Source organism: Ranitomeya variabilis, chromosome 4 (genome assembly GCF_051348905.1).
Source record: "Ranitomeya variabilis isolate aRanVar5 chromosome 4, aRanVar5.hap1, whole genome shotgun sequence".
Classification (NCBI taxonomy): Eukaryota; Metazoa; Chordata; class Amphibia; order Anura; family Dendrobatidae; genus Ranitomeya; species Ranitomeya variabilis.
The window spans coordinates 443724599-443750374 of record NC_135235.1 but is presented as its reverse complement, the minus strand read 5'-3'; the positions used below and the strand labels follow the sequence as shown (position 1 = coordinate 443750374).

Sequence of the window (25776 nt, the reverse complement as noted above, 5' to 3'; positions counted from 1 at the left end):
ATCTTCTGTGCACTGAGCTGGTGAAATACATCCTAGCACCCCTTGACAATTTATTTGAGGTGTTCGTGTGGTCTGGTATATATGATTTGGCTGTCTCATTGGTATCATCGCATTGCACCTGGGTAGTTGCCATCTTTACTTGGGCCCGCTGCACCATGATAGCGCATTTGATTCAAGGCCTAGACAGGTAAGCACCTGTGCCTATTTTTTTTGTGTTTTTTTCAAAAAGATTAGAGGTGAACGCCAAGGTCAAGGTATATCAGTGTCAGATCGCAATGTCTGGCACTGTCTAGGCTAAAGAGGACTTCATGGAGGACAACAGAGGAAATCACTGTTGAAAGCAAATCATTAAAAAGGGAGACTGAAATTTTCCAAAATGTATACGGACAAGCCGCAAAGCTTCTGGGAGAATGTCCTTTAGACAGAGGAGATAAAACTGGAAATTTTTGTCTAGTCACTTCAGCTCTACGGTCACAGATGCAAAAATGAAGCATACAAAGAAAAGAACATTGTACCTACTGTAAAACAAGGAGGAGGCTTGGTTACGTTTTGGGACTGCATTGCAGCATCTGGCACACGGTGCCTTGAATCTGTGCATGGTACAATGAATTATCAAGACTATCAAGGCATCCTGGAGCGAAGTGTGCTGCCCTGTGACAGAAACCTTGGTCAGAGTTGCAAGCCATGGGTTCTCCAACAGGATAATGACCCAAAAGCCAAAAACATCCAAGAATGGCTAAGAGCAAAGCGTTGGACTATTCTGAAGTGGCTTCTATGAGCCCTGACCTAAATCCTCTCGAACATCTGTGGAAGGGGATGAAACATGCTATCTGGAGAAGGTGCGTTTATACCTGAGGCAGCTGGAGCAGTTAGCCACAATGTCCACAGGGACAGGTGCAGAAGTTTCATTGAGAGTTACAGGAATCGTTTGTATGCAGTGATTGCATTAAAAGGTTGTGCTTATGTTAAAGCAAATATAATTTTTGCACATTTCATTTTCACTAGTTTGTTTTTTTTAAATTTTTTTCTGTTAACAAGAACCATGTGATCAGGGTTATTCATATAAAACTGAAGGTAAGTCCATAATGGTGCTGTTCGAGTGATACATACATTGGATGAAGAAATCTGCAGCTTGGTTGTTTTAAAAATCAGAAGTTTTGGTCTCCATGCATCAGGGGGAGCTTGTGGGGCGGCCCTGTGGGTAGTGTCTTCGGCTCTGCCAGGCTACTCCACTAACTCTAGTGTCTCTATCCTCTTCGTTATTTAAATTTTGCACCGGCACCATCCTAGCCACGGACAGCAGATTGAGCTCCTCGCAGTCTTCAGAATAAAGGCACCGATGCATGCGCAGTTTAAGATCTCAGCTAAATGACAAGCTGAGGTCTCAATCTGCCAGCGCCATTTTATTGAAGCCCACTGTGAGATCAATCTGTGAAGGCGGTTTCACATACTGCTGTACTTGCTTTTTTCTGTAGAAATGCAGCAAAACCTGATACCGCCGTTTTTTGCTGCGTTTTTGCACTTCCTGCTTTTTCTACAGGTGAAAAAATGCTGTGAAAACTCTGAAAGAAACGACATGCTGCAATTTTTCAAAAACGCAGGAGTTTTCCAATTCATTCAGAAAAAAAAAAAAAATCAATATGTGCATGAGAATTCTGAAATCTCATAGCTTTTGTTGGTACGGTAAGACACAGCTTAAAATTTGCATTAAAAAAAAATACAAATTTGTGAACATTGTCTTAAAGGGGGGAAAAAAAATCCTTCCATCCTGACACCACATAGCAGGTGAGAGAATTTTCATCGATCAGGTAAACATCATTAACCTCCAGACAAAGGACAACACAATATGTAACAGTTTCTTTTTTCATAGTGAAAATCCTAATTTTATTAAAACTGTCAAACAACTATACCAAGATTTTATCGTTTGCGATAAACCCTTGGAAACAAAGCGTAAATTGTACATTGAGGATGCAGTGATTGCAGTTTTTCATGTCGTTTTAATTTAAAAAGTCAAATCTTTTTTCAGCAGAGCAGCATGGGCGCTTGTTCTTCGCAGGACGAGTTGCCACCATTTTGGCACACATTGTACTGTATAAATTGTATTACTTTTGTGGGAGAATTTACCACCATAGCCTTCAGTGGGCTTATTATTTACAGGAAGACTTGACGCTCTCATTGGCACATTTTTTGGTACATACAACTTTATATCATTTTTTGGGGAGTGGGGATAGAAAAAAACAAAACACAATTTTGATATGACTGTTAATATGTAAAAAAAAAAAGGATACATTTTTAATCCTACTCGACCATGTAAACAGTTGATCAAATTTATAATGCACCGATTATCTTTTCAGCCTTGTGTTATGACAGCCATTGTTATCCCGATAGGCAGCCCTTTAGGACATATTGGATAGTTAAAGGGGCTGCACCTTTTCAGGAAGTCCAAATTCCTGGGCACACAAAACAAAAGCAAACACTGTAATGTACTCACCATTCCCAGGTCCACCAGGGTTCTCTGCTCCCAGTGTCTGTCATTGGCTGCAGCATTCATGTCATGTCAACAGCGTTCTGGCTACACGGGCAGAGCGGCTCAGCTCACCGATATAGCGACCACGCTGTCAACGTGATGTCAGTCCTACAGCCAATAAGTGACACCAGCAGCAGTGGAGACTCAGAGCTGGATCTGAGCACAGTGAGTAAAATACATTATGTCTGTGTTTTTTTTACTAACAAACTGCAACCAGGACTTTCTAAGAGGGGATGCCTCCTTTAAGATCGTATCTAAAGGCTTTCTAGTCAGTTACTGATTGTTTAGGCTCCTTCATTCTAGCCATTAGTTGGGGGTCTCATCATACAAACCTACAAGTTTACCCATCTAAGAAGATTGGAATAACCATTTAATCTGTCAGCAGGCTTTTACTCTGCAATCTGAGAAAAGAATGATGTAGGGGCTGATTCCAGCAATGTGTCACTCATTGGGCTGTGTGTCGCGGTTTCAATAAAATCAGTGTTTTATCAGCAGTAGATTATCACTACCGACTAGATGTTCTGTGCCTCCTGGTCCAATCATCAACCCCGCCCACATCACTGATTAGCAGCTTTTTGTCAGTGAAGTTGAGTTTTTTTTACTACTTTTAAAGCACTAAATTCCTACATTCCAGATAACAGTGGAGTTGGTAAAAGGGCTTCACTAACATCCAGAGATCACAAAAATAATAATCCGACACATTGGATTTTTTAATCTAGCGGATGTATGTTTAACATTGACTTGTCTGCCAGAAATGTGCTCAACCTTCAGGACATAGCCCGAGTGGGCTGTATGACGTAATGAGACACCTCAGTTCCACACGTGAGTCCTTGCAAGAGGTCTGGCTTTTATCTGCAAGGCCGCTCTATCTCCACAGGCTGTTCAAGGGCTCTTCTTATCTCACACATGCAGCCTTTCATATCAGCTTCAAACCCTCCAGCCGCTCCCAAAATACCCGAGAGGAATCAGATCAGATCTCTGGACAGCTCAAGGTGATACACCACACTAGTTCTGCCAGAGATTTGATGCACATCTCATGCAAATTTCACAAAGTTCTTCAGGCAGCACCATGTGCCCACTGTCACTGTCATGTGCATTAGGACACTTTTCAACAGCTTTTTAGTATAAAGCAATGATGAGATGAACAGCACTGGTAACCGCGAATACTACTGACACCCTCATAAACCCTCATAAAGGAGATTTCAGTCAGAGACATATGTTGGGCAATAGTTATGGTATTCTCAGATCAGCAGAGTGTTTGTGTGCTCTATGGGGAGAGTGGAGTACACATTAACCAGACACCTCCTGGGATCGGCAGTGTTTGTGTGCTCTATGGGGAGAGTGGAGTACACATTAACCAGACACCTCCTGGGATCGGCAGTGTTTGTGTGCTCTATGGGGAGAGTGGAGTACACATTAACCAGACACCTCCTGGGATCGGCAGTGTTTGTGTGCTCTATGGGGAGAGTGGAGTACACACTAACCAGACACCTCCTGGGATCGGCAGTGTTTGTGTGCTCTATGGGGAGAGTGTAGTACACATTAAGCAGACACCTCCTGGGATCGGCAGTGTTTGTGTGCTCTATGGGGAGAGTGGAGTACACATTAGCCAGACACCTCTGGGATCGGCAGTGTTTGTGTGCTCTATGGGGAGAGTGGAGTACACACTAACCAGACACCTCCTGGGATCAGCAGAGTGTTTGTGTGCTCTATGGGGAGAGTGGAGTACACACTAACCAGACACCTCCTGGGATCAGCAGAGTGTTTGTGTGCTCTATGGGGAGAGTGGAGTACACATTAGCCAGACACCTCCTGGGATCGGCAATGTTTGTGTGCTCTATGGGGAGAGTGGAGCACACATTAACCAGACACCTCCTGGGAACGGTAGTGTCCGTGTGCTCTATGGGGAGAGTGGAGTACACATTAACCAGACACATCCTGGGATCGGCAGTGTTTGTGTTCGCTATGGGTAGAGTGGAGTACACATTAACCAGACACCTCCTGGGATCGGTAGTGTTTGTGTGCTCTATGGGGAGAGTGGAGTACACATACAAACTGCCAGATCATTGTCTCCATTGACATCATCTGTTGGGTCAAGTCATGAGATGGTCATCTGTTTCCAATGAAGTTGTAAGCAATCTTTCATTTAAAGGGAATCCGTCAGCAGCCCTTTGATACCTCCACTGAGATCAGCATGATGTAGAGACAGAGACCCGGATTCCAGCGATGTGTCATTTAGTTTACTGGGCGCAGCAGTTGTGATCAATCACAATTTTATCTACTGTAGACCAAGCAGAGCTCAGAATGCTGAGCTGTGTATAACCCCGACCACACCACAGATTGGCAGCTTTCTGTGTACACTTGATACTGACAGACTGCGGCTAATCAATGGTGGGGGCAGAGTTATACGGAGCAGTTGATGAGTAGGCATGAGACTCCTAGTCCTGAAGAGATAATCTCCTTCTAATAAAACCCTGATTTTATTTAAACAGCACACAGCCTAAGAAAGGAATCTAGAAGTGACAATCCATCCTGCCACTTGTAGATTCCGGACTATACAGAGCAGCCGCTGTAACCTCGCCCCCGTCCCTGAGTGACACCCCCTCTACATTGAGTTCGACTGTAAGTCAGGACTGGGGGCATTGTTACAGTCGCGGGTCTGTATTCTCAGAGCAATGACTAAACCCGCGGAGGCCCGACTCCATAATGGTGGCGGGGAGAATTACGTTAATTTTCTCCCCACTGCATTTGGCTGCGTGCAGGTGCCGGGCAGCACAATAACGCTGCAGGTCAATAGCGTTATTTCTTGTGACAGGTTCCCTTTTACATAGCACAAAAATTTACCAATAGAAATGCTCGCCACCCGGGCGTAGAACGAGTTCAATAGCTAGTCCTGTTATATGGTCCCCCATCCTATTATATGCTCCCCCACCCTGGTCCCCCATACTACTATATGCTCCCCCACCCTTGTCCCCCATACTACTATATGCTCCCCCACCCTTGTCCCCCATACTACTATATGCTCCCCCACCCTTGTCCCCCATACTACTATATGCTCCCCCACCCTTGTCCCCCATACTACTATATGCTCCCCCAGCCTGGCCCCCCATACTACTATATGCTTCCACAGCCTAGCCCTCCATACTACTATATGCTCCCCCACCCTGGTCCCCCATACTACTATATGCTCCCCCATCCTGGTTCCCCATACTACTATATGCTCCCCCATCCTGGTATATGCTCCCCCACCCTTGTGCCCCATACTACTATATTCTCCCCCAGCCTGGTACATGCTCCCCCACCCTGGTGCCCCATACTACTATATTCTCCCCCAGCCTGGTACATGCTCCCCCACCCTGGTGCCCCATAATACTATATGCTCCCCCAGCCTGGTATATGCTCCCCCACCCTGGTGCCCCATACTACTATATGCTCCCCCATCCTGGTACATGCTCCCCCACCCTGGTGCCCCATACTACTATATGCTCCCCCATCCTGGTACATGCTCTCCCACCCTGGTGCCCCATACTACTATATGCTCCCCCATCCTGGTACATGCTCTCCCACCCTGGTGCCCCATACTACTATATGCTCCCCCATCCTGGTATATGCTCCCCCACCCTGGTGCCCCATACTACTATATGCTCCCCCATCCTGGTATATGCTCTCCCACCCTGGTGCCCCATACTACTATATGCTCCCCCATCCTGGTATATGCTCTCCCACCATGGTGCCCCATACTACTATATGCTCCCCCATCCTGGTATATGCTCCCCCACCCTGGTGCCCCATACTACTATATGATCCCCCATCCTGGTATATGCTCTCCCACCCTGGTGCCCCATACTACTATATGCTCCCCCATCCTGGTATATGCTCCCCCACCCTGGTGCCCCATACTACTATATGCTCCCCCATCCTGGTACATGCTCTCCCACCCTGGTGCCCCATACTACTATATGCTCCCCCATCCTGGTATATGCTCTTCCACCCTGGTGCCCCATACTACTATATGCTCCCTCATCCTGGTACATGCTCTCCCACCCTGGTGCCCCATACTACTATATGCTCCCCCATCCTGGTACATGCTCTCCCACCCTGGTGCCCCATACTACTATATGCTCCCCCATCCTGGTATATGCTCCCCCACCCTGGTGCCCCATACTACTATATGCTCCCCCATCCTGGTACATGCTCTCCCACCCTGGTGCCCCATACTACTATATGCTCCCCCATCCTGGTATATGCTCCCCCACCCTGGTGCCCCATACTACTATATGCTCCCCCATCCTGGTATATGCTCTCCCACCCTGGTGCCCCATACTACTATATGCTCCCCCATCCTGGTATATGCTCCCCCACCCTGGTGCCCCATACTACTATATGCTCCCCCATCCTGGTATATGCTCCCCCACCCTGGTGCCCCATACTACTATATGCTCCCCCATCCTGGTACATGCTCTCCCACCCTGGTGCCCCATACTACTATATGCTCCCCCATCCTGGTACATGCTCTCCCACCCTGGTGCCCCATACTACTATATGCTCCCCCATCCTGCCTACGCTGCTGTTGTTCAACACATACATACAAACCATAAAATAAATAAACACTCCTACTCACCTTTCCCCCGCATTAAATATTTAAATAAAATGGCGCCGGAGTCAGCGGTTGTACATATTGTACTATCTGATGCCATTTTGTTGAAGATACTGTGTGCGAATCTGTCTTCAATAAAATGACACTAGAGATCGTGGTATGCGCAGGCGCTGACTCTGGCGCTACACTCCTCCTCCTCCCTGTCACCTCGAGGCACTGGACCGCCAGTGTATTAACGCTGGATGCGTCCTTCTGCCTCCGGCCACAATGCGCGGGCTATACCGCTTCGGACAGAAGGACACATCCAGAGTTATATTATAGATTAGTCCTATGCATAGGGGATATCTCGCTGGTCACTGACAGTGCAGCTGAGGAGACTCCCATCAGTCTCGAGAATGGTGCTTTGTAGTGCCCCACCTGAATAGAGTAGAGATTGAGCATGTGCACCTTTGCGCTATTAATTTCCTACAGCACTTAGGAGATAGCTGACCACCATGCTCAGCTGCCTCCATAGAGAATAAATGGATTGTAGGAACGCATGCTCACCCTAAAGTCTATGCAGATGGGGCTCTACAGAGCACCGTTCAAGACTGGCGAGAGTCCAAGCAATCGGACATCGAGCAATCAGTAGGTTATAATCTACCCATAGGGACTTATAGACTTGGTACAATCTCTTTAAAAGGCTCCCAACAGCAAGATTCACCCCTAGGAAATATTAGAATCACCATATTATTAGTCTTCTAAGAAATGCTGTAATGTGTGCGTTAAAAAAAAAAAAAGCTACGTTATGTCCTTATTGCTCCCTGCCTGGTGTTAGCGGACTAGTCAGGGACTGCTGTCAATCATTGCTGCTGGGATCAGGCTCACAGTCCCTCCTTCTTGCACACCGAATATGCCGGGATCTCAGTCTCACCGCTGTTGCAAAGATTGACGCCAGTCGTTGACTAGTCCATTAACCACAGGCAAGGAGAGTTTTTAAACACACTTATCATTTAGGCACCACACAGGGATAATTAAAATGATATTAGGAGACTGATGAAGCGAACCTAATACATTATAGAGGAAAATCCTGCTGTCTGGGTCCCTTTAATACTGTACCATACTATCCTCTTAATTCTATTGCCTATACTCTTCTCGCAGCAAGCATTTGAAGTCATGACATATGAAAGGGTTAACATACACTTTCCTACATAATAAAAGGAGATGCTGGTCATCAGCACTCTGCCCTGAAAACAAGGGCAGAGTTGTTTCGACTGGTTTTCTTCATTATCCTGTGTGACCTGATGTAGTCACTGAGAGAACCTTGCGTTCCCTGCAGATATGGGAAAACAAAATTGTGATAACGCCTCGCAAAACATTGATGAAACCACCTTAACTGGGTTTAACCCATCCCTAACAAGTGCGACAGATGTCAAGTGTGTTTGTATGGAATGGTCTTAGTAGGGCAGCCCACAACATACACGGAAGGTGGCAGCAGTGCTATACAGCAGTGATCGGAGCTGGCTCCGATTTCTGCTGTTTGACCAAAATAACCCTGGAATCTCTGACAGTGGCCAATAAGTGACTATCCAGAGGAGGGGTGCATTCCGGTACCCATCTGCCCCCGCCACAGCAAGATCATAGGGTGCCGATAGGTTGAAATGACTGCGAGGGGTGTACTGACAGCCCAAATTGTCCCCATTTTGTAAACTTATAACACCAGGTCCTTAATAGGAGTGTGTTAATTTCACTACTTATTGTAAGGGAGCAGTCAGACGGCGGTACAAACCATACCACGAGGGGAACGCAATGCTCGGTGGTCTCACGAATCGAGCATATAGAAATACCTGAAGCTGTCACGCTCAGGCCAGAAGAGCCGCTGGCCAGTCCATGCATTGCGTTCTGAACTCGGTCACCTGATTGCGCCTTTATAGTGATCCATTACAAATCACAGGCTCAGGAAATTCAGGGCGAGTAAAGAATACAAAAATCAATACATCAAAATTGCAGTTTTATGGTTTCTGCTACTATCCAAAAAAAAAATTAATAGAAAGTGATCATAACATTGAAAATGGCAACACTTTTTTTTTTTTTTTAAACCACTAAAATATAAAAAACATTACATGCTTGGCATCGCCATTATCGCCATGACCATTAGAGTAAGGTAGCATGGTTATTTTACCACACACTAGATACCATGAAAATAAATCCCTAATAACAATGGCAGAATTGAGCTTTTTTCACAATTTCACCTCACTCCTGTATTTCAGTGCATTCGATGTTAAAAAGTTATGGCTCAGAAAAGAAAAGTAAAAAGCGAAAAAAATAAAATTGGCTGCAGCAGGAAAGAGCTACAAGCTGGAAGAACAAAGGTAAATGCAACCAAAAGATGGTCATCAAAGATGGATTATCACTTACTTTTACTTCAGGATGATCTGGTGCCACACCAAAACGGACCAAGCCAAAGGGTACCGGCAGTTTCTCATAAATATCAACAATAGCTTGTGTGTGGTGCTGCGGAGATAAGAGAGCGGCTCACTATGGCTGTAGTAATAGCAATGGTCATGGTCTGAAACCCCTGAACGTCAATACGCTGTAGGCATGTGTGCTAGCCTAAAACTTTAATCTATATTAAAATAAAATATGTATATAAAGTTAGTCCAGCTGGGCCGAGAGTGCAGAAACAGTGCAAAACGCACACATCCCCTACACATCAAAACATAAATGCCGCGTCCCTTACACTAACCAACATATAGGAAGGATTCTTCCTGGCATTACTATATGGTGACGCACGCACTCAAAATACTTTATGTAGGTGAATCAGTGGATTGACAATTCTCCTGTCAGAGGGTGATGGTATATAGTCCTTCTCCATTGTACAGACGTAAATAAGAGATTGGAACACTCTCACCCGAAATGAGGCTCAGGAGTCAGAGAGCCGGGTCTGACACAGCCGCTGCAGGCATAAAGCGTGGCGGTTTCAAGATAAGACAGCATGATGCCTGTTACCACAGCATGTTGGTATTGAGGTAGTGAACAGCCATGACATGATGCAGTGATGGTGGAAGGACTTCCCAATGAGTGAATAAGACTCCCCCGAAGAATCTTTTTCCAGAGGAAACACGTTGGGAGAAGCGCACCTTGAACCTGATGATACCCTGGGCATGTCATGGAGAAAATGGGACCGTGTGAAGGGCTATGTCAGACCCGGCTATCTGACTCCAGAGCCTCATTTCGGGCGATAATGTTCCAATCTCTTATTCGTGTACAATGGAGAAGGACTATATATCCTCACTGTCTGACAGAAGAATCTTCCATACACTGATTCACCTACATAAAGTATTTTGAGTGCATGCGTCACCATATAGTAATGCCAGGAAGTATCCCTGCTATATGTTGGTCAGTGTAAGGGATGCGGCATTTATGTTTTGATGTTTAGGGGTTGTGTGTGTTTTTGAGCGTCTTTGCCCTTTAGGTCCGGCTGGACTAATTTTATATACAAGTGCTTCTTACTAACTTAGAATATCATCAAAAAGTTAATTTATTTCAGTTCTTCAACACAAAAAGTGAAACTCATATTATATAGAGTCATTGCAAACAGGGTGATCTATTTCAAGTGTTTATTTCTGTTAATGTTGATGATTATGGCTTACAGCCAATGAAAACCCCAAAGTCATTATCTCAGTAAACTAGAATAATTAACAAAAACACCTGCAACGGCTTCCTAAACATTTAAAAAGGTCCCTTAGTCTGTTTCAGTAGGTTCCACAATCATGGGGAAGACTGCTGACTTAACAGATGTCCAGAAGGCAGTCAGTCATTGACACACTCCACAAGGTGGGTAAGTCAGGGAAGGTCATTGCTAAAGAAGCTGGCTGTTCATAGAGTGCTGTAGCCAAGCATATTAATGGAAGGTTGAGTGGAAGGAAAAAGTGTGGTAGAAAAAGGTGCACAAGCAACTGGGATAACCGCAGCCTTGAAAGGATTGTTAAGAAAAGGTCATTAAAAAATTTGGGGGAGATTCACAAGGAGTGGACTGCTGCTGGAGTCATTGCTTCACGAGCCAGCACACACAGACATATCCAGGACATGGGCTACAAGTGTCGCATTCCTTGTGTCAAGACACTCATGACCAATAGACAACACCAGAAGCGTCTTACCTGGGCAAAGGAGACAAAGAACTGGACTGTTGCTCAGTGGTCCAAGGTGTTGTTTTTTGCATTTCATTTGGAAATCAAGGTCCCAGAGTCTGGAGGAAGAGTGGAGAGGCCACAATCCAAGCTGCTTGAGGTCTAGTGTGATGTATCCACAATCGGTGATGGTTTGGGGAGCCATGTCACCTGCTGGTGTAGGTCCACTGTAGCCATCTACCAGGAAATTTTAGAGCACTTCATGCTTCCCTCTGCAGACAGGCTTTTTGGAGATGTATATTTCATTCTCCAGCAGGAATTGGCACCTGTCCACACTGCCAAAAGTACCAATACCTGGTTTACAAACAACAGTATCACTGTGCTTGATTGGCCAGCAAACTCGTCTGACCTTAACGCCACAGAGAATCTATGGGGTATTGTCAAGAGGAAGATAAGAGACACCAGACCCAACAATGCAGACGAGCTGAAGGCTGTTATCAAAGCAACCTGGGCTTCCATAACACCTCAGCAGTGCCACAGGCTGATCGCCTCCATGCCACTCCGCATTGATGCAGTAATTGGTGCAAAAGGAGCACCGACCAAGTATTGAGTGAATTTTCTGAACATACATGTCAGTAGGCCGACATTTCGGATTTTAAAATCATTTGTCAAGCTGTTGTTATAAAGTAATCTAAGTTACTGAGATAATGACTTTTGGGTTTTCATTGGCTGTAAGCAATAATCATCAACATTAACAGAAACAAACACTTGAAATAGATCACTCTGGTTGCAATGAATCTATATAATATATGAGTTTCACTTTTTGTATTGAAGAACTGAAATAAATTAATTTTTTGATGATATTCTAATTTTGTGAGAAGCACCTGCACAGGTTTTATATTTTATTTGAATATAGATTAAAAGTTACGTTTTACGCCACCACACATTGCTATGGCGTGTCACTATGGCTGTAGCATGAGACATATAGCGGCTCTATATTCAGCATTTCAGTATGATTATTACCGCTTCGGTCTCACCTGGTGATAGTGCTGCTCCGAATGATTAGATAAAAAAAAAAAAAAAAAGATGCTGTCTGATGATTTGCAATTGTAGCTTTTTTTTATTTTTTTGCACAGAAAGGCCATGTTCACACGTTCAGTATTTGGTCAGTTTTTTACCTCAGTATGTGTAAGCCAAAACCAGGAGTGGAACAATCAGAGGAAAAGTATAATAGAAACACATCACCACTTCTGTATTTATCACCCACTCCTGGTTTTGGCTTACAGATACTGAGGTAAAATACTGACCAAATACTGAACGTGTGAATGTGGCCAAAAGTTATCAGATGTATTTCAATTCCTCTGCTTGCTGTCATTCATATAAATAACCTGAAAACGTTTCTGGAGCTTAGAACTTATCACTAAGCGCCAACTTGTAAGGAGTTCAGAGGGGAATATTTTATTGTCCGTCTACAGATCGCAATGCCTGGACTGACCGATGTCTCCTGACCTGACTTAAGGCCTAACAGGTGTCTATGAGGCAGTAAGGTTGGGTCGGGTGACCCGCGGCAAGTCCAGGCACTGCGTTCTCTACGCAGACCATGAAATACGTCCTTCCGTCCTCAGGCCGGGATCACACATACGCGAGATACGGCCGAGTCTCACAGGTGAAATCCCTCATCTGGCGCCGGCACTCAGGAGCGGAGCGTGCAGCCGCACAGCAACACATGGAGCTGCACGCTCCGCTCCCAAGTGCCGGCGCCAGAGGAGGGATTTCACCTGTGAGACTCGGCCGTATCTCGCGTATGTGTGATCCCGGCCTTAGGGTGAGTGCAGACATGGGGGTGTTGGTGTTGATATTTGTAGCACATTACGTACTGAACGTGCAGTACATTGTATAGGGACGGAGCTTTCAAAACCAAATCCATAAGCAGCGGGACATTCTGCAGAAATCAGGGCTAGCTGCTGATTTTTAACCCCTTCCTCGCATGTTAGGTGCAGGTATACGGGGCTGGACATTCTCCACAACAGGAGCCCTCAGGTTGCCTTACACAGCCTCCAACAATGGCGGTCAGAGCTAGCTAGTGGATGGATGGATGTATGGGGTCCAAGGCTTTGTCAGACCACTGTGGCTGGAACAATGATACACCTATGAGGCCCTGCCTGTGGATGAGCTTCATCGCAGATCTCACAATCACAGGTTTCTGTAACCGAGGTAAGGAGGGGGGGAATTGGACAAAAATAAGTTTGAAAAAAAATAAACATTTATATATTTTAGAAAATATATTTTTTAAAAATCTAGAATTTCAAATCACCCCAATTTCCATAAAAAACAAGCATATTCGGGATTGCCGAATCTCTACATTTTCTTTGTAATTTAAAATGGTTTATCCCATTTAGCGAATGCTATAAATAAAATAACCAAAACATTATTTTTTTTTTGCCACATTACAAAGAAATTGTATAAAAAGAAGTGACTCAGTCGTGTGTTATGGGTCTGAAAAAAAAAGACAAACCAATTATTTATTTATTTTTTTTAATAGCCATAAAATATAAAAAAGACCTGCATAAATTTGGTATCACCGTAATTATACAAACATGCAGAATTAAGCCTCGAGGTCAGCGATTGCTGAATAAACTGCAGCACGCTTACTATTTTGATGGGATTTTACCCTTTGATACCAGTTACCTGTGGCTATCCTCAGTCTCATCAGTGTCCCCATGTATTGAGCCCTAGTGCTGCGCTTCTGAGTGTAAACTAGGAATCCTCTGTAACACCCTACGGATACGTGCACACGTTGAGAATGTGGTCAGTTTTTTTACATCAGTATCTGTAAGCCAAAATCAAGAGTGGGACAATCCAAGGAAAAGTAGAATAGACACACACTGGGACACTCGTTTTCCGCAGGGTCAACAGGCTGCAGTTTGCATGACGTATGAGAAAAATGCTCACGTGTCACGTGAAAGGACTTCTTGCTTTAAAAAAAATCATCATCATTCTTGGCAGCACATCGTCCTGTGTAAACATGACCTGTGCTGCCGAGAAAAAAGGCAGCTTATCCGTACTGAACGACCTAATACGATTTGTTCTGCATCTTAAGCGCGTTCAACCTATGTAAACAGGGTATTAAATGACCGCCGAATGGTAGACATGTTTCCGATTCGAGGCCGTTTGGCCCATACCCCTTACACAGGCTGGTGCTGCTCCATGTAATCACTGCATATCAGCACTGATCATGAGTAGTGATGAGCGAGTGTACTCGTTGCTCGGGTGTCCTCCGAGTATTTTTTAGTGCTCGGAGATTTAGTTTTCATCACCGCAGCTGAATGATTTACAGCTATTAGCCAGCCTGAGTACATGTGGGGGTTGCCTGGTTGCTAGGGAATCCCCACATGTATTCAAGCTGGCTGACTCGCTCATCACTACTCATGAGAGTTGGGGGTGATCTGTGGCTCGGTGGTCCATAAGACTGACAGCCCCACTAGGCGCTGTGTCCTCAGCTAGGTGATGGGGGGGCTTACCTTTAGCAGGTGCTGAGCTGTGTAGAATCCCGCGGGGCCGCTGCCCACGATACAGATCCGGGGAGGCTGGCACCTGGTAGAAAGTCTGCGTTCTGCACCTGAACATCAGAGACATCAGGTTACACCAGTCCTGTGAGCACAACACGTAGATCCTGGCAGAAAGGAACACAATCACATGGCCCTGGAGCTCTGTACCATCCATGGCAACGAGGGGCATTGGCACAATACAGTGTGAGCCCGGCATATACTGTTTTTACTGCTAAAGTAGTATAATATGCTGGGACTTGTAGTACCATCCCCTGCTCTTACTCTCTGTAGCTGCTCCTCCATCAATACAAGAGTCTTACCCACACGTCTAGTTGTGCCAAGCAGCGGGCAGCGAGGAAGGCGCCACAGCCAGCTACACGGGGGAGACATGCCGACTGCCAGGCCCCACTGCAGCCGGGGACTGTGGTAGGAGCTCCGCCCCGCCCATACTCCTCCCTGCCGGCAAGGCTGAACTCTGACAGATGGCGTTCAGCTTCCATGGAAACGGCTCTCCCGGGCGCATGTGCAGTCACGGTGGCCTTGGACATTAGTTCTTACGTTCCTGCGGCCCCGCCCTCTAGTGTCAGAGCTGGAGTATTACCAGCGTGGAATTGTGCCCTATCACGTCACATTTCCTAAACACTGTAATGCGCAAGGTCTCAGAAGCTGCAGCCGCCAGAATAATAAAGTGACCCACCACACATGCGCAGAAATGGAGGGAGCTCAGGGAGTCATAGGGTGCCCCATGTGCCATTAGCTGCTGGTGTCAGAGATGGCGCTCCTCCCAAACTGACATGAGAAAGCATGCCCCCCTAAGCTATACTGGGACCACCGCCTGTTGCCATATGTGCCTGCTATAATGCACAGATAAGGCCGTAGTAATGAATTCCAGACCCCAAAAAGCAGCAGGTAACAACATTAGACCTCTATATAATTGTTCTGAACAAACACCAATTATCCCAGACCCCTAAATTATTTGATACCACAGACCAGACTCCAAAAATTAATTTTGGCCCCAAAATTCATTTAGACTCGAGGCCAGATCCCCTCAAATTAATTTTCTGCTATCCCTCTGCCTGCTGTAGCTTCAATGGCTGTAGTTGTGGCGCTGAATTATTGCGTATCTTGTGAAAAGGCAGTAAACAGGGTGGCATGACCAGGGCAGGTTTCAGACAAAGTGGGGCCCTGGGCAAAATTTAATGAGGGGCCCCAAATACATATTGCACCATCACACAGAAAGATTTCTGTTGTATTTACAAGTGCTGCGTTCAGGCCGCTGAATGAGCGCGATCGACAATATTGAAGTCGTCCGACGCTTGTTTCCCTCTTTAGGCCAGGTGCACACGTTCAGTAATTGGCAGAGCTTTGGACGCAGCACATGTCCGCTGCCGGCTATTGAACGCAGGTGAATCCGCATGTAATCGCCGAACCACACGAATACATTAGACGGGGGAAATGTATCTTGTGAAGGCTCGCCTCTACGCAAGATAAATATACATGCTGCGGTCTGGAGAGATGCGCCGCATGTCCGTCTCCGCAGGTGAGCTACGGGCATCTGTGCATGCATAGTGGAGATGGGTTTTCTTGAAATCATCCACTATGCTGTAACATCTAGATGCTGCACAAGCACGCAGCGTCCAACCTGCATTGTTCACTGACCTTGTGCACCTACCCTTACTCTGCCTGAGGAAGAATGATTCGTACAGATAGTCCTCAATACAGTATCATGCAGGTCCCATATAATACATATAGTAAAATGCACTCCCCATGGTCCTTTGCACGTGGAAACACAAGAAGCAATGGAATGAAACTGAAAGGGAGAATATACAGATTAGATATTAGAAAAAAACTTTTGACAGGGAGAGTGGGTGATCAATAAGTGGAACAGGCTGCCATAAGAGGTGGTGAGTTCTCCTTCAATGGAAGTCTTAAAACAGAGGCTGGACAGACATCTGTCTGGGATGGTTTAGTGAAAACTGCGCTGCATTGAGCAGGTGATTTGATACAATGGCCCTTGAGGTCCCTTCCAGCCCTAACATTCGAAGACACACTGGTGTCAACCGTGGCGCATGTGGTTTGTGGACCCACTGTGCCACGGACCGGACCTACCCTGGAGGGGCATGAGTAAGCAGCTACATAGGTGACATAGGTGTTCACTGGAGTCTCTATTGGTGAGATAAGGCTTATGTGGAAGATAGCTGCCAGGCGCCAATCTAGGGCGATGTCGGGCAGTATCAACTGACCTCAAGGGTCTAAACCATTTTACTCAGATTCCTAGACAGGGCAGGATAGCCACTAGGACAGGTTCAGACTATGCAGTCTCCGGATTGCAGACAGGACAGCCACAGGGACAAGTTCAGACTGTGCCGATAGGAAAGCACATGAACAAGTTGAAATTGTGTCGACAGGATGGCCAGAGGGACAGGTTCAGACTGTGCCCACAGAACAGCCACATAGTTAGGTTCAGACTGTGCCGACCGGACATCCACAGGGACAGGTTCAGACTGTGCAGTCTCCGGATAGCAGATGTGATGGCCAAAGGGACAGGTTAGACACAATGGTTTCAGAAAACAGTTCAAGTACCTCAGATGCAGTTTCAGGGTACAGACACCGCCGAAGCGGAGACAGCAAAAAGGACTAAGTTTACTGGGCTACTGGGACACAGGATACAGGGCTGGTCACACCAGAACCAGGGAATAACATTCAGGCTGTGGCCATCCTGGGACCAGGGGACCTCTCAACTCACTAGTCTAGTAGCGCACCTTACTAACTAATGATTCAATATGTTGCTCAGCGACTCCATAGAGGAGAGGGAGTTTTTTATACAAGATGCCTCCCAGCTATTCTCTGGGAGCCATCTTGGAGATGTACTACATTATACTAAATGCCTCTCAGCAACAAGCTGAGGGCAATTAGTATATGTGCGCATTGCCCCTTAAAGAACATGTGAGCACTCGCACGTGAGTACTAGGCACTCCGCCGTGCGCCCACCATGAAGCAAGAGAGAGAAGCCAGGAGACCATGCTGCTGGGCTGCGGCGTCCCTGCATGGAGGGGGAAGGGGGCAGGGGGCAACGTTCAGTGGCGCCAGCTGTAGCGCTACAAAAATGTAATTATTTTTTCTTCACTGCCCAATTATATAAAAATTCTATGAAACACCCATGGCATCATTATGATCACTGCACCCTTAGTTGAATTCATTGGGAGGTATAGTTTGTAAAATGGGGTCACTTTTGGGGGTTTCTACTGTTCTGGCACCTTAGGGGCACTTCGAGTGGATCACAGCACCTGCAAACCACTGTAAAATCTGCACTAAATGATGGCGCTCCTTCCCTTCTCAGTTTCACACTGTGCTCCAAAAGCAGTTTCTGAATACATGCAGGGTATTGTCGCACTCAGAAGAAATTCCACAGCAAACTGAGAGGTCCATTGTTTCCTATTAGCCCTTATGAAAATGTAAAATTTGCAGCTAAAACAATATTGCACTGCTAGATGAATTAATTGAGAAGTGTAGCTTGTAAAATGACACCAATTATGGGGCGTTCTGCTGTTCTGGCACCTCAGGGGCTCTGCCAATGTGACATGGCACTCTCAAACCTTTCCAGCAAAATCTGAAACTCCAATATGGTGCTTTTTCCCTTCTTTGCATTGTGCCTCAAAAGTGCTTTTTGACCACATACGGGGTATTGGTGTACTTATGAGAAATTACACTACAAATTGTATGGTGACATTTCTCCTGTTACCCTTGTGAAAATAAAAAAATTAGAAATAAAAGAACATTTTTGTGGGAAAAAATTAGATTTTTTTATTTTCACGGCTCTACGTTATAAACTTCTGTAAAGCATCTTGGGATTGAAGGTGCTTACCATACATCTAGATACATTCCTTGAGGGGTCTAGTTTCCAAAATGGCATCACTTGTGGGGGTTTCTTCTGTTTAGGCACATCAAGGGCTCTCCAACCCCAACATGGTGTCCTCTAATGATTCCAGCCAATTTTTCATACATAATCAAACAGTGCTTCTGAGTCCTGCCGTACGACCAAACAATAGTTTTCCCCCACGTATGGGATATTTACGTGCTCAGGAGAAATTGCATAGCAAATTTTGCTGTCCATTTTTTCCTATTACCATTGTGAAAGTAAAAACAATTGTGTCTAAAGTAAAATATTTGCGAAATATTAGAATGGTGTCACTTTGGGGTATTTTCCATCATATAGACCCCTCAAAGCCACTTCAAATGTGATGTGGTCCCTGAAAAACATGCAGAGTACTACATGTTTGAACCTGAAATTCATGACATCAATGGTCAGAGCGTAGTGGTCAATGACATCACAAGGGGTGCAGCCCCTGTAAACTGAGTGCTGGGACCTATAGCTTCCAGACAGTCACAAAAGCAAACATCTCATTTTTGGGTCAATGCACACTTAGAATTTGAATGATAAAGAACAGAGTAGGCAAGCAATTTGTATTTTGTGGCTGAAGGTGACTGATAATGTCATTCGTGGGGATATGGCGGGTAATGTCATTACAAGTGCAACCATAGCCAATTTATAAGTCACGGCAAGCATCTCCTGCATATATCTGATATTGATAAAAGGTGCAAAGAATGGCACATGGCCATAAATCATGGTATACACAATATTAGCTCCCATATTTGTGAGTGATAATCGAGAAAAGAGTCTAGAGAAGGTGATTCATTCTGCAATTGTATTCCTCAATTTGGGCTTTTATTTATTTACTTCTGTTTGATTCTAGATGCAGAAGAAGCTGACGAGACTACAAAGTGGTCCGTAAATGTCATGTAATCCTGAGTGAGCCTGGATCATTATATTAGATCCTGTCTGAAGTGCTCATCACCAGTTCAAAATAAAAGAAATTCCACTTTGAGAAATTGATTCTTTTATTTTCTATCATACGATTGCTACTTGATATTTCAAAATACACAGTGCTCATAAAAAATAAATTAAGATGGATATTAGAATAGTTCAAATTCATGGCATCAGTCATAAATATGTGAAATCTTCCAAATGAATGTTGTGAAGGAGCATTTACTGTATATTACAGTGCAGACGTTATTATACAAAGAGAAATAAAAAATAATCTGTAACAACTGGAACATTTTCAAAAAGAGCAATTTTTGGAATGAAATCCTTGACCTATACTTAGTAATAGCCAATAAGATTCCTAAAATACCAAAAAAAATAGCAACGTGACTTCAGTTTTGAGACATTATTGCACTTTTTACTTTGTATTCTTTGGTCAACACACAACATCCTTTATCTTCAAACATTTATGAATTTCACATCAAAAATATACAATGCCATATATTGATGGGTAAACACACATTTTTAATTTATGAAGGAAAGAAATGAAAAAAAGAAAATAAATGTGAATTTGTTTGTCTTTCTGCACAGATCCGCTGCAAGCCCCCACTTTAAACAAATATGGACTTGCAATAAACAGATATAACTGATAAAAAGGGGAATTGGATTGTTATAAAAGGGCATTTTTTAGCTTTTTGCTTGGTTTCCTCTGCATGTACACAAAGCAATGTTAAATTTCTTATGGAGCAAATTGCCTTTTAGCCAGTATCAAACCATATAATGTACTAGTTCATTTTAGAAATCAATTCTTCATATGCTCAAAATCAGAGGTGCACAGACTTTTCACAATGTTAAAGCGAACCTGTCAGCCAGATTTTGCTAAGTAAACTACAGGCGTTGTCATGTTGGCTCTGTTAAACTGATTGAAATGATAACCGTGTTGAAGAAATCTGTCTTGTGGTCCTTGTGTAATCAGTATTAGAATTTTTCAGCTAATGAGATGCTCATGCTTTAGGGCGGGACTGTAGGCAGAGTCTTATTTTGGTGCTCTAGCACAAAGGAACCAAGAAAACACCTGACCACATGCCCACCCCTGAACTGCGAGGACCTTGGTGAGATCAGTGCTGCACCGTGAGGTCACTGCAGTTCAGGGGCCTGGCTGGGAACTCAGCCTCAGTGACCGGCAGAAACCTTGATGATGTCACCGCCAGTCACTGATGCTGCACTCACAGCAGCTCATTCCTCAATGGTTCTCAGCTTGGATGGTCGCATCTTGGCACCGTCCTGGTTGAAAACTGTTTCTCCCAGACATGGATTACGTCGTGGGACAGATCAACGGACAGGTGAGCGATATGGTTATTTCTTATTTTTGCTTTAATAAAGGACGACCATGGCTTCAGTGGAATGGGTAATGACGTGAGTATGGTTTAATTTAGAATCATTAAAAGAGTCTGTGTCATTCTTTCAAATTAAGGACTTTATTCTGGTCATGTGTTTATTTACAATATAAATATAAGATTAGTAATGGATAGATGTCTTATAAATACCTCTCCATTACTAAGTCGTGGGCTTGATGATACCGGACAATACAAAGGTGACATCAACCCCACAAATATGTACACCACTTGCCACCGCCACAGGGCAAATTGGAAGTGCCGGGCAAAGTGCCAGTATTGGTGCATCTAATAAATGTACATTTTCTGGGTGGTTGCTATTTTTAGGCTGGGGGGCCAATATCCATGGCCCCTTATCAGCCTGAGAATACCAACCCTCTGCGGTCAGCTTTAGCTTGCCTGGTTGTCAAAAATAGGGGGGACCCCATGCAATTTTTTTAACTATGTATTTAAATAATTAAAAAATATGATTTGAGGACCCCTGTATTCTTGACATCCAACTATGCAAACGCTGACAGCTGAGGGTTGCAGCCCGCAGCTGTCAGTTTTGCCTGGCTGATTATCAAAAACACAAGGGAACCCCACATCATTTTTTTGGGGGGGTCCCCATTTTAATAACCAGGAAAGGCTATGTATACAGCTTTGAGCTGATATTAATAGCTTGGGAACCTTTATGAATATTGTCTCTTTCCCGGGATATTAACATCAGCCCCCCGCCGTCGGCTTTCCCTCTGCTGATTATGACAATTGCAGGGGAACCCCCACACATTTTTTTTAAATTACTTTTTTAATTGTCAACAAGAACAGTAAGGTCACCTGAGTTCGTAGCAGCTGTTTCTCTTGCTTTGCAAATGCCAGTGCCGGACTGATGAACGGCCGCGAGTCTGTCACTCGGCACTCCGACATCCAACAGTCTGGCACTGGAGATAACGTGAAACCCGATGGCTTGAACTCAGGTAACCAGAGTTCAAAGCCCCCGAGTCTCCCAGCAGCTGCGAGGCCCGGAAACCTCATATGAAACTTTGAGGGATATTTTAAGGTTACCTTGAGTGTGTATTTTACTGTACTTGTTAATAAATAAATTAAAAAAAAATGAAAAAAATGGAGTGGGGTACCCAACACTTTTCATAAACAGCTGAGGGAAAGTCAACAGCTGTTGGCTGATGTTAATATTCTGGGAAAGAGAAATAATCATAAAGGTTCCCAGACTATTAATATCAGTTCACAGCTATTTGCTTAGCCTTTCCTGGTTATTAAAATGATGGACCGCCCCAAAAAATGATCTGGGGTCCCACTATATTTAATAACCAGCAAAGGCTAGGCTGAGAGCTGCGGGCTGATATTAATAGCCTAGGAAAGGGCCATGGATATTGGCCCCTCCCAGACTAAAAACATCAGCTCTCAGCTGCCCCAGAAATAGCACATCCATATCCTGCGTCAAATCAGGCACTTAGCCTCACTCTTCCCACTTGCCCTAGTGCAGTGGCAAGTGGGGTGATAGTTAGGGGTTGATGTCACCTTTGTGTTGTCAGGTGACATCAAACTCAGAGGTTAGCAATGGAGAGTCGTCTATGAGACACCTATCCATTACTAACTCTGTAGTCATATTGTGTAAAAAAAAAAAACACACACAGAATCCCATACATTACTGATCCTTTAGTTATATTGTTAATAAGCACACAGCCAAAATATATTCCTTTAATTGAAAGAAAAACACATAGTCCTTTAATTAATCTAAATTAACTCATACGCATGTTATCGCCCAGTCCACAGAAGTCAGGTATAATTTTAATCAGTATAACGGCACCAACCTGACACTGTGTGTAGGTTAGTCAGCACAATCCTGCTGACAGGTTCCCTTTAAGATGATGAGGGTGAGATGGCAGGTCAAACCCACCTTCAGCCATGTCTTATTTTACAAATCATTGAATTTCTTGTTTTCACCTGACACTGATAGACTGGACTCACTATAGGATTATTCCAATCATTCTTCCAGATGTCCCAAACACTCTGACGGGGCCTTCAACAGAGTAAATTATTCTAGCTCAGTCCTCAGCAGTCGAATCCCTGTTCTTCTTGCATAGTTACTTGTTGTGAACTCTGTTTTCAGGCTCCCTCTTGTGGTCACTGGTGGTATGGTGTGACTTTTGCTTTGGGCTCCCCCTGGTGGCTTTGTTTGTTATCCTGCTGGTCTCTGGCTATCAGCTGGTTCGTTATCCTCTGGGAGGTTCCTATATAGCTCTGTTTTACTTCCACTTGTTGCCGGCTGTCGATGTAATCAGTGCTACTCAGATTCCTTCTGACTACCTCGCTCCCAGTCCATCCAGGACAAGCTAAGTTTTGTTTGCTCATTTTTTGATCAGCAGTGTTTATCATGTTTTCTTGTCCAGCTTGCTAAAATGTGATTCCCTCGCTTGCTGGATGCTCTAGTGGACTGAGTTTCTCCCCACACACCATTAGTTGGTGCGTGGGTTCTTGAAATCTCAGGATGGATATTTTGTAAGGGTTTTTTATTGATCGCATAGACCCCTGCTCTATTTTCTGCTTTCTAGTACTAGTGGGCCTCTTTTGCTGAATCTGATTTCATCCCTACGTATGTGCCTTCTTCTTACTTCACCGTTAATATTTGTTGGGGGCTTCTATATCTTTGGGGATTATTTCTCTGGAGGCAAGCGAGGTCTTTCGTTCTCTTTAGGGGTAGCTAGTTCCTCAGGCTGGCTCGAGACGTCTAGGAATTTTTTAGGCACGTTCGCTGGCTACCTCTAGTTGTGTTGGATAGGTTCAGATTTGCGATCAGTCCAGTTACCATCTCCCTAGAGCTTGTCCTTAGTTTATTCACTTGCTGGTCTATTCGTGATCCTCAGCCACTAAGGATCATAACAGTTACTTTCCTCAGTTGAATCACCCTTCAGACTGTTTGGGACTTCTGGAAGAATGATTGTCTGAAGAGGAAAAGGTGACAGTTACCATAAGTCCTGTATCATGTCCGGAGACGTATCTAGGTTTTCTGGCACTCGAGGCAAGAATTCAGTTTGGCGCCCTCACCCCCAAGCACATATGCGATTTGCACACATAGTCACGTGCCAACGAGCTGTTCCCCCCCAATTTTCTCAATGTTCAGTGAAAAACTGAGAGAAGCAGGAAGAAAAATTAGTTGCCACGTGACTGGAAGATTGAAAATCACATACGAGTGAAGTAGCCATGTGATGACTTCTGGGACCAGCAAACAGAGCTGAATCCTGACAGTGACTTTATTACACGCTGTTAGAATTGGCTGCAGGGCTGCATTTTATATTTAGGCTATGTGCACACGTTGCGGATTTGCCTCTGGAATTTTTTGTGCGGATTCTACATCTCTTGGCAGAAAATGCAGGTGCGGATTTGATGCGTTTTTAATGCAGATTTTGTGCAGATTTGCTGCGGATTTACTGCGGATTTCTATAATGGAATGGGTACAAGAACGCTGCAGATCTGCACAAAAGAAGTGACATGCTACTTCTTTTAATCCGCAGCGTTTCCACACTGAATTTTCCGCACCATTAGCACAGCATTTTTTTTTTCATTGATTTACATTGTACTGTAAATCACTTGCGGATCTGCAGCATTTCTGCACGGTAAAAAACGCTGCGGATCTGCAGGAAATCCGCAACGTGTGCACATAGCCTTAATGGGTGCATCGATGTTTGAGATGAAAGTCTGCAGTCACTATAGGTGGCTGTAAGCTTCTGAATTCTCACACACCATGCCATGCACACTTTTAGGATTCTCCCTTGCACAATTATGAGATTTGAATACTTCTGGCCAAATTCCGACTAGATGTGTCCGGACTCACTCAGTTCATTTTCATTGAGTGAGGCCACATATATCTAGTTAGCATGTGACCGCATATATGCAAATTTCCGAAACCAGAGAATCCTGACAGCATGGAGTGCGCACTGTGAGAATTCAGAAGTAATATATAATGACTGCAGTTCTCATCACAAACTTGGACATCCCCTTTAATGTTTCTAACATAAATAAAAATATGAGCATTAGTCAGTATCACAAAAAAAAAAATTTACATCCAGGTACTTTATGGATTATTTCGTCTCTCTGGAGTAATTCTCTTTCTTTTCTTCATCTTGTCCAGACGCCATGATGAGTTTTCTCATCCACAACCCTCTCTGCAGACCTCCATCTTCTCCGGTCTTCTGCAGGATATCCCCGCATGGTGCCCTTAAAGATAGCAGTGTAATTGTAATGCTCCTGAATAAAAATATCTGTCCTAAGCTGAGCCCCTGAATAAATAATTGCCCCTCACTATATTCTCTCCATAAAATATGACCCCCACACTGTCCCTCTTATGGTACATGCCCTCTACACAGTCCTCTCCTTTCCATACTGTGCTCCCTTTTCACACACACCCTCCTGGGCTTACTATCCCTTCTTGTCTGTGACCTTACACCGTTCTTCCATGCTACCCCCCCACACTACTCAGTCTTTATTCTGTAACCATTCACACTTTTTTCCCCCATACTGTCTCCTCGCACTATTCCCCTCAATAGTCTCACACATTTCCCCCTCGCTCATACTGTCTTCTCACACTTCCATCCCTATGTTAGCCATACTGTCTCCTGACATATTTACCCCCTCAGTGTCTAATCTGACTCCTCCCACATCCCCACTCTCCATACTGTGTCCCCATCAGGGCCGGACTGGGACTAAAATTCAGCCCTGGCATTTGAAGTTACACAGTCCCACTTGTCACATGGTGACTGTATAATATCTTTGTACACTTGT

General features: G+C 44.6%; 1 protein-coding gene across 1 annotated transcript in view; it reads right to left on the bottom strand.

Annotated features, from left to right (window-relative positions):
• Nucleotides 1-15473, bottom strand: part of FDXR (ferredoxin reductase) — a 39055-nt gene extending 23582 nt beyond the window's left edge. Inside the window, exons 1-3 of the mRNA XM_077251494.1 lie at nt 15102-15473; nt 14755-14852; nt 9522-9617 (exon numbers count right to left, since the gene is read on the bottom strand). Coding sequence (XP_077107609.1) covers nt 9522-9617; nt 14755-14852; nt 15102-15171 — 264 coding nt within the window. The 5' untranslated portion in view covers nt 15172-15473. The remainder of the gene's footprint in view (nt 1-9521; nt 9618-14754; nt 14853-15101) is intronic.
• Between the last annotated feature and the right edge of the window lie 10303 nt (nt 15474-25776).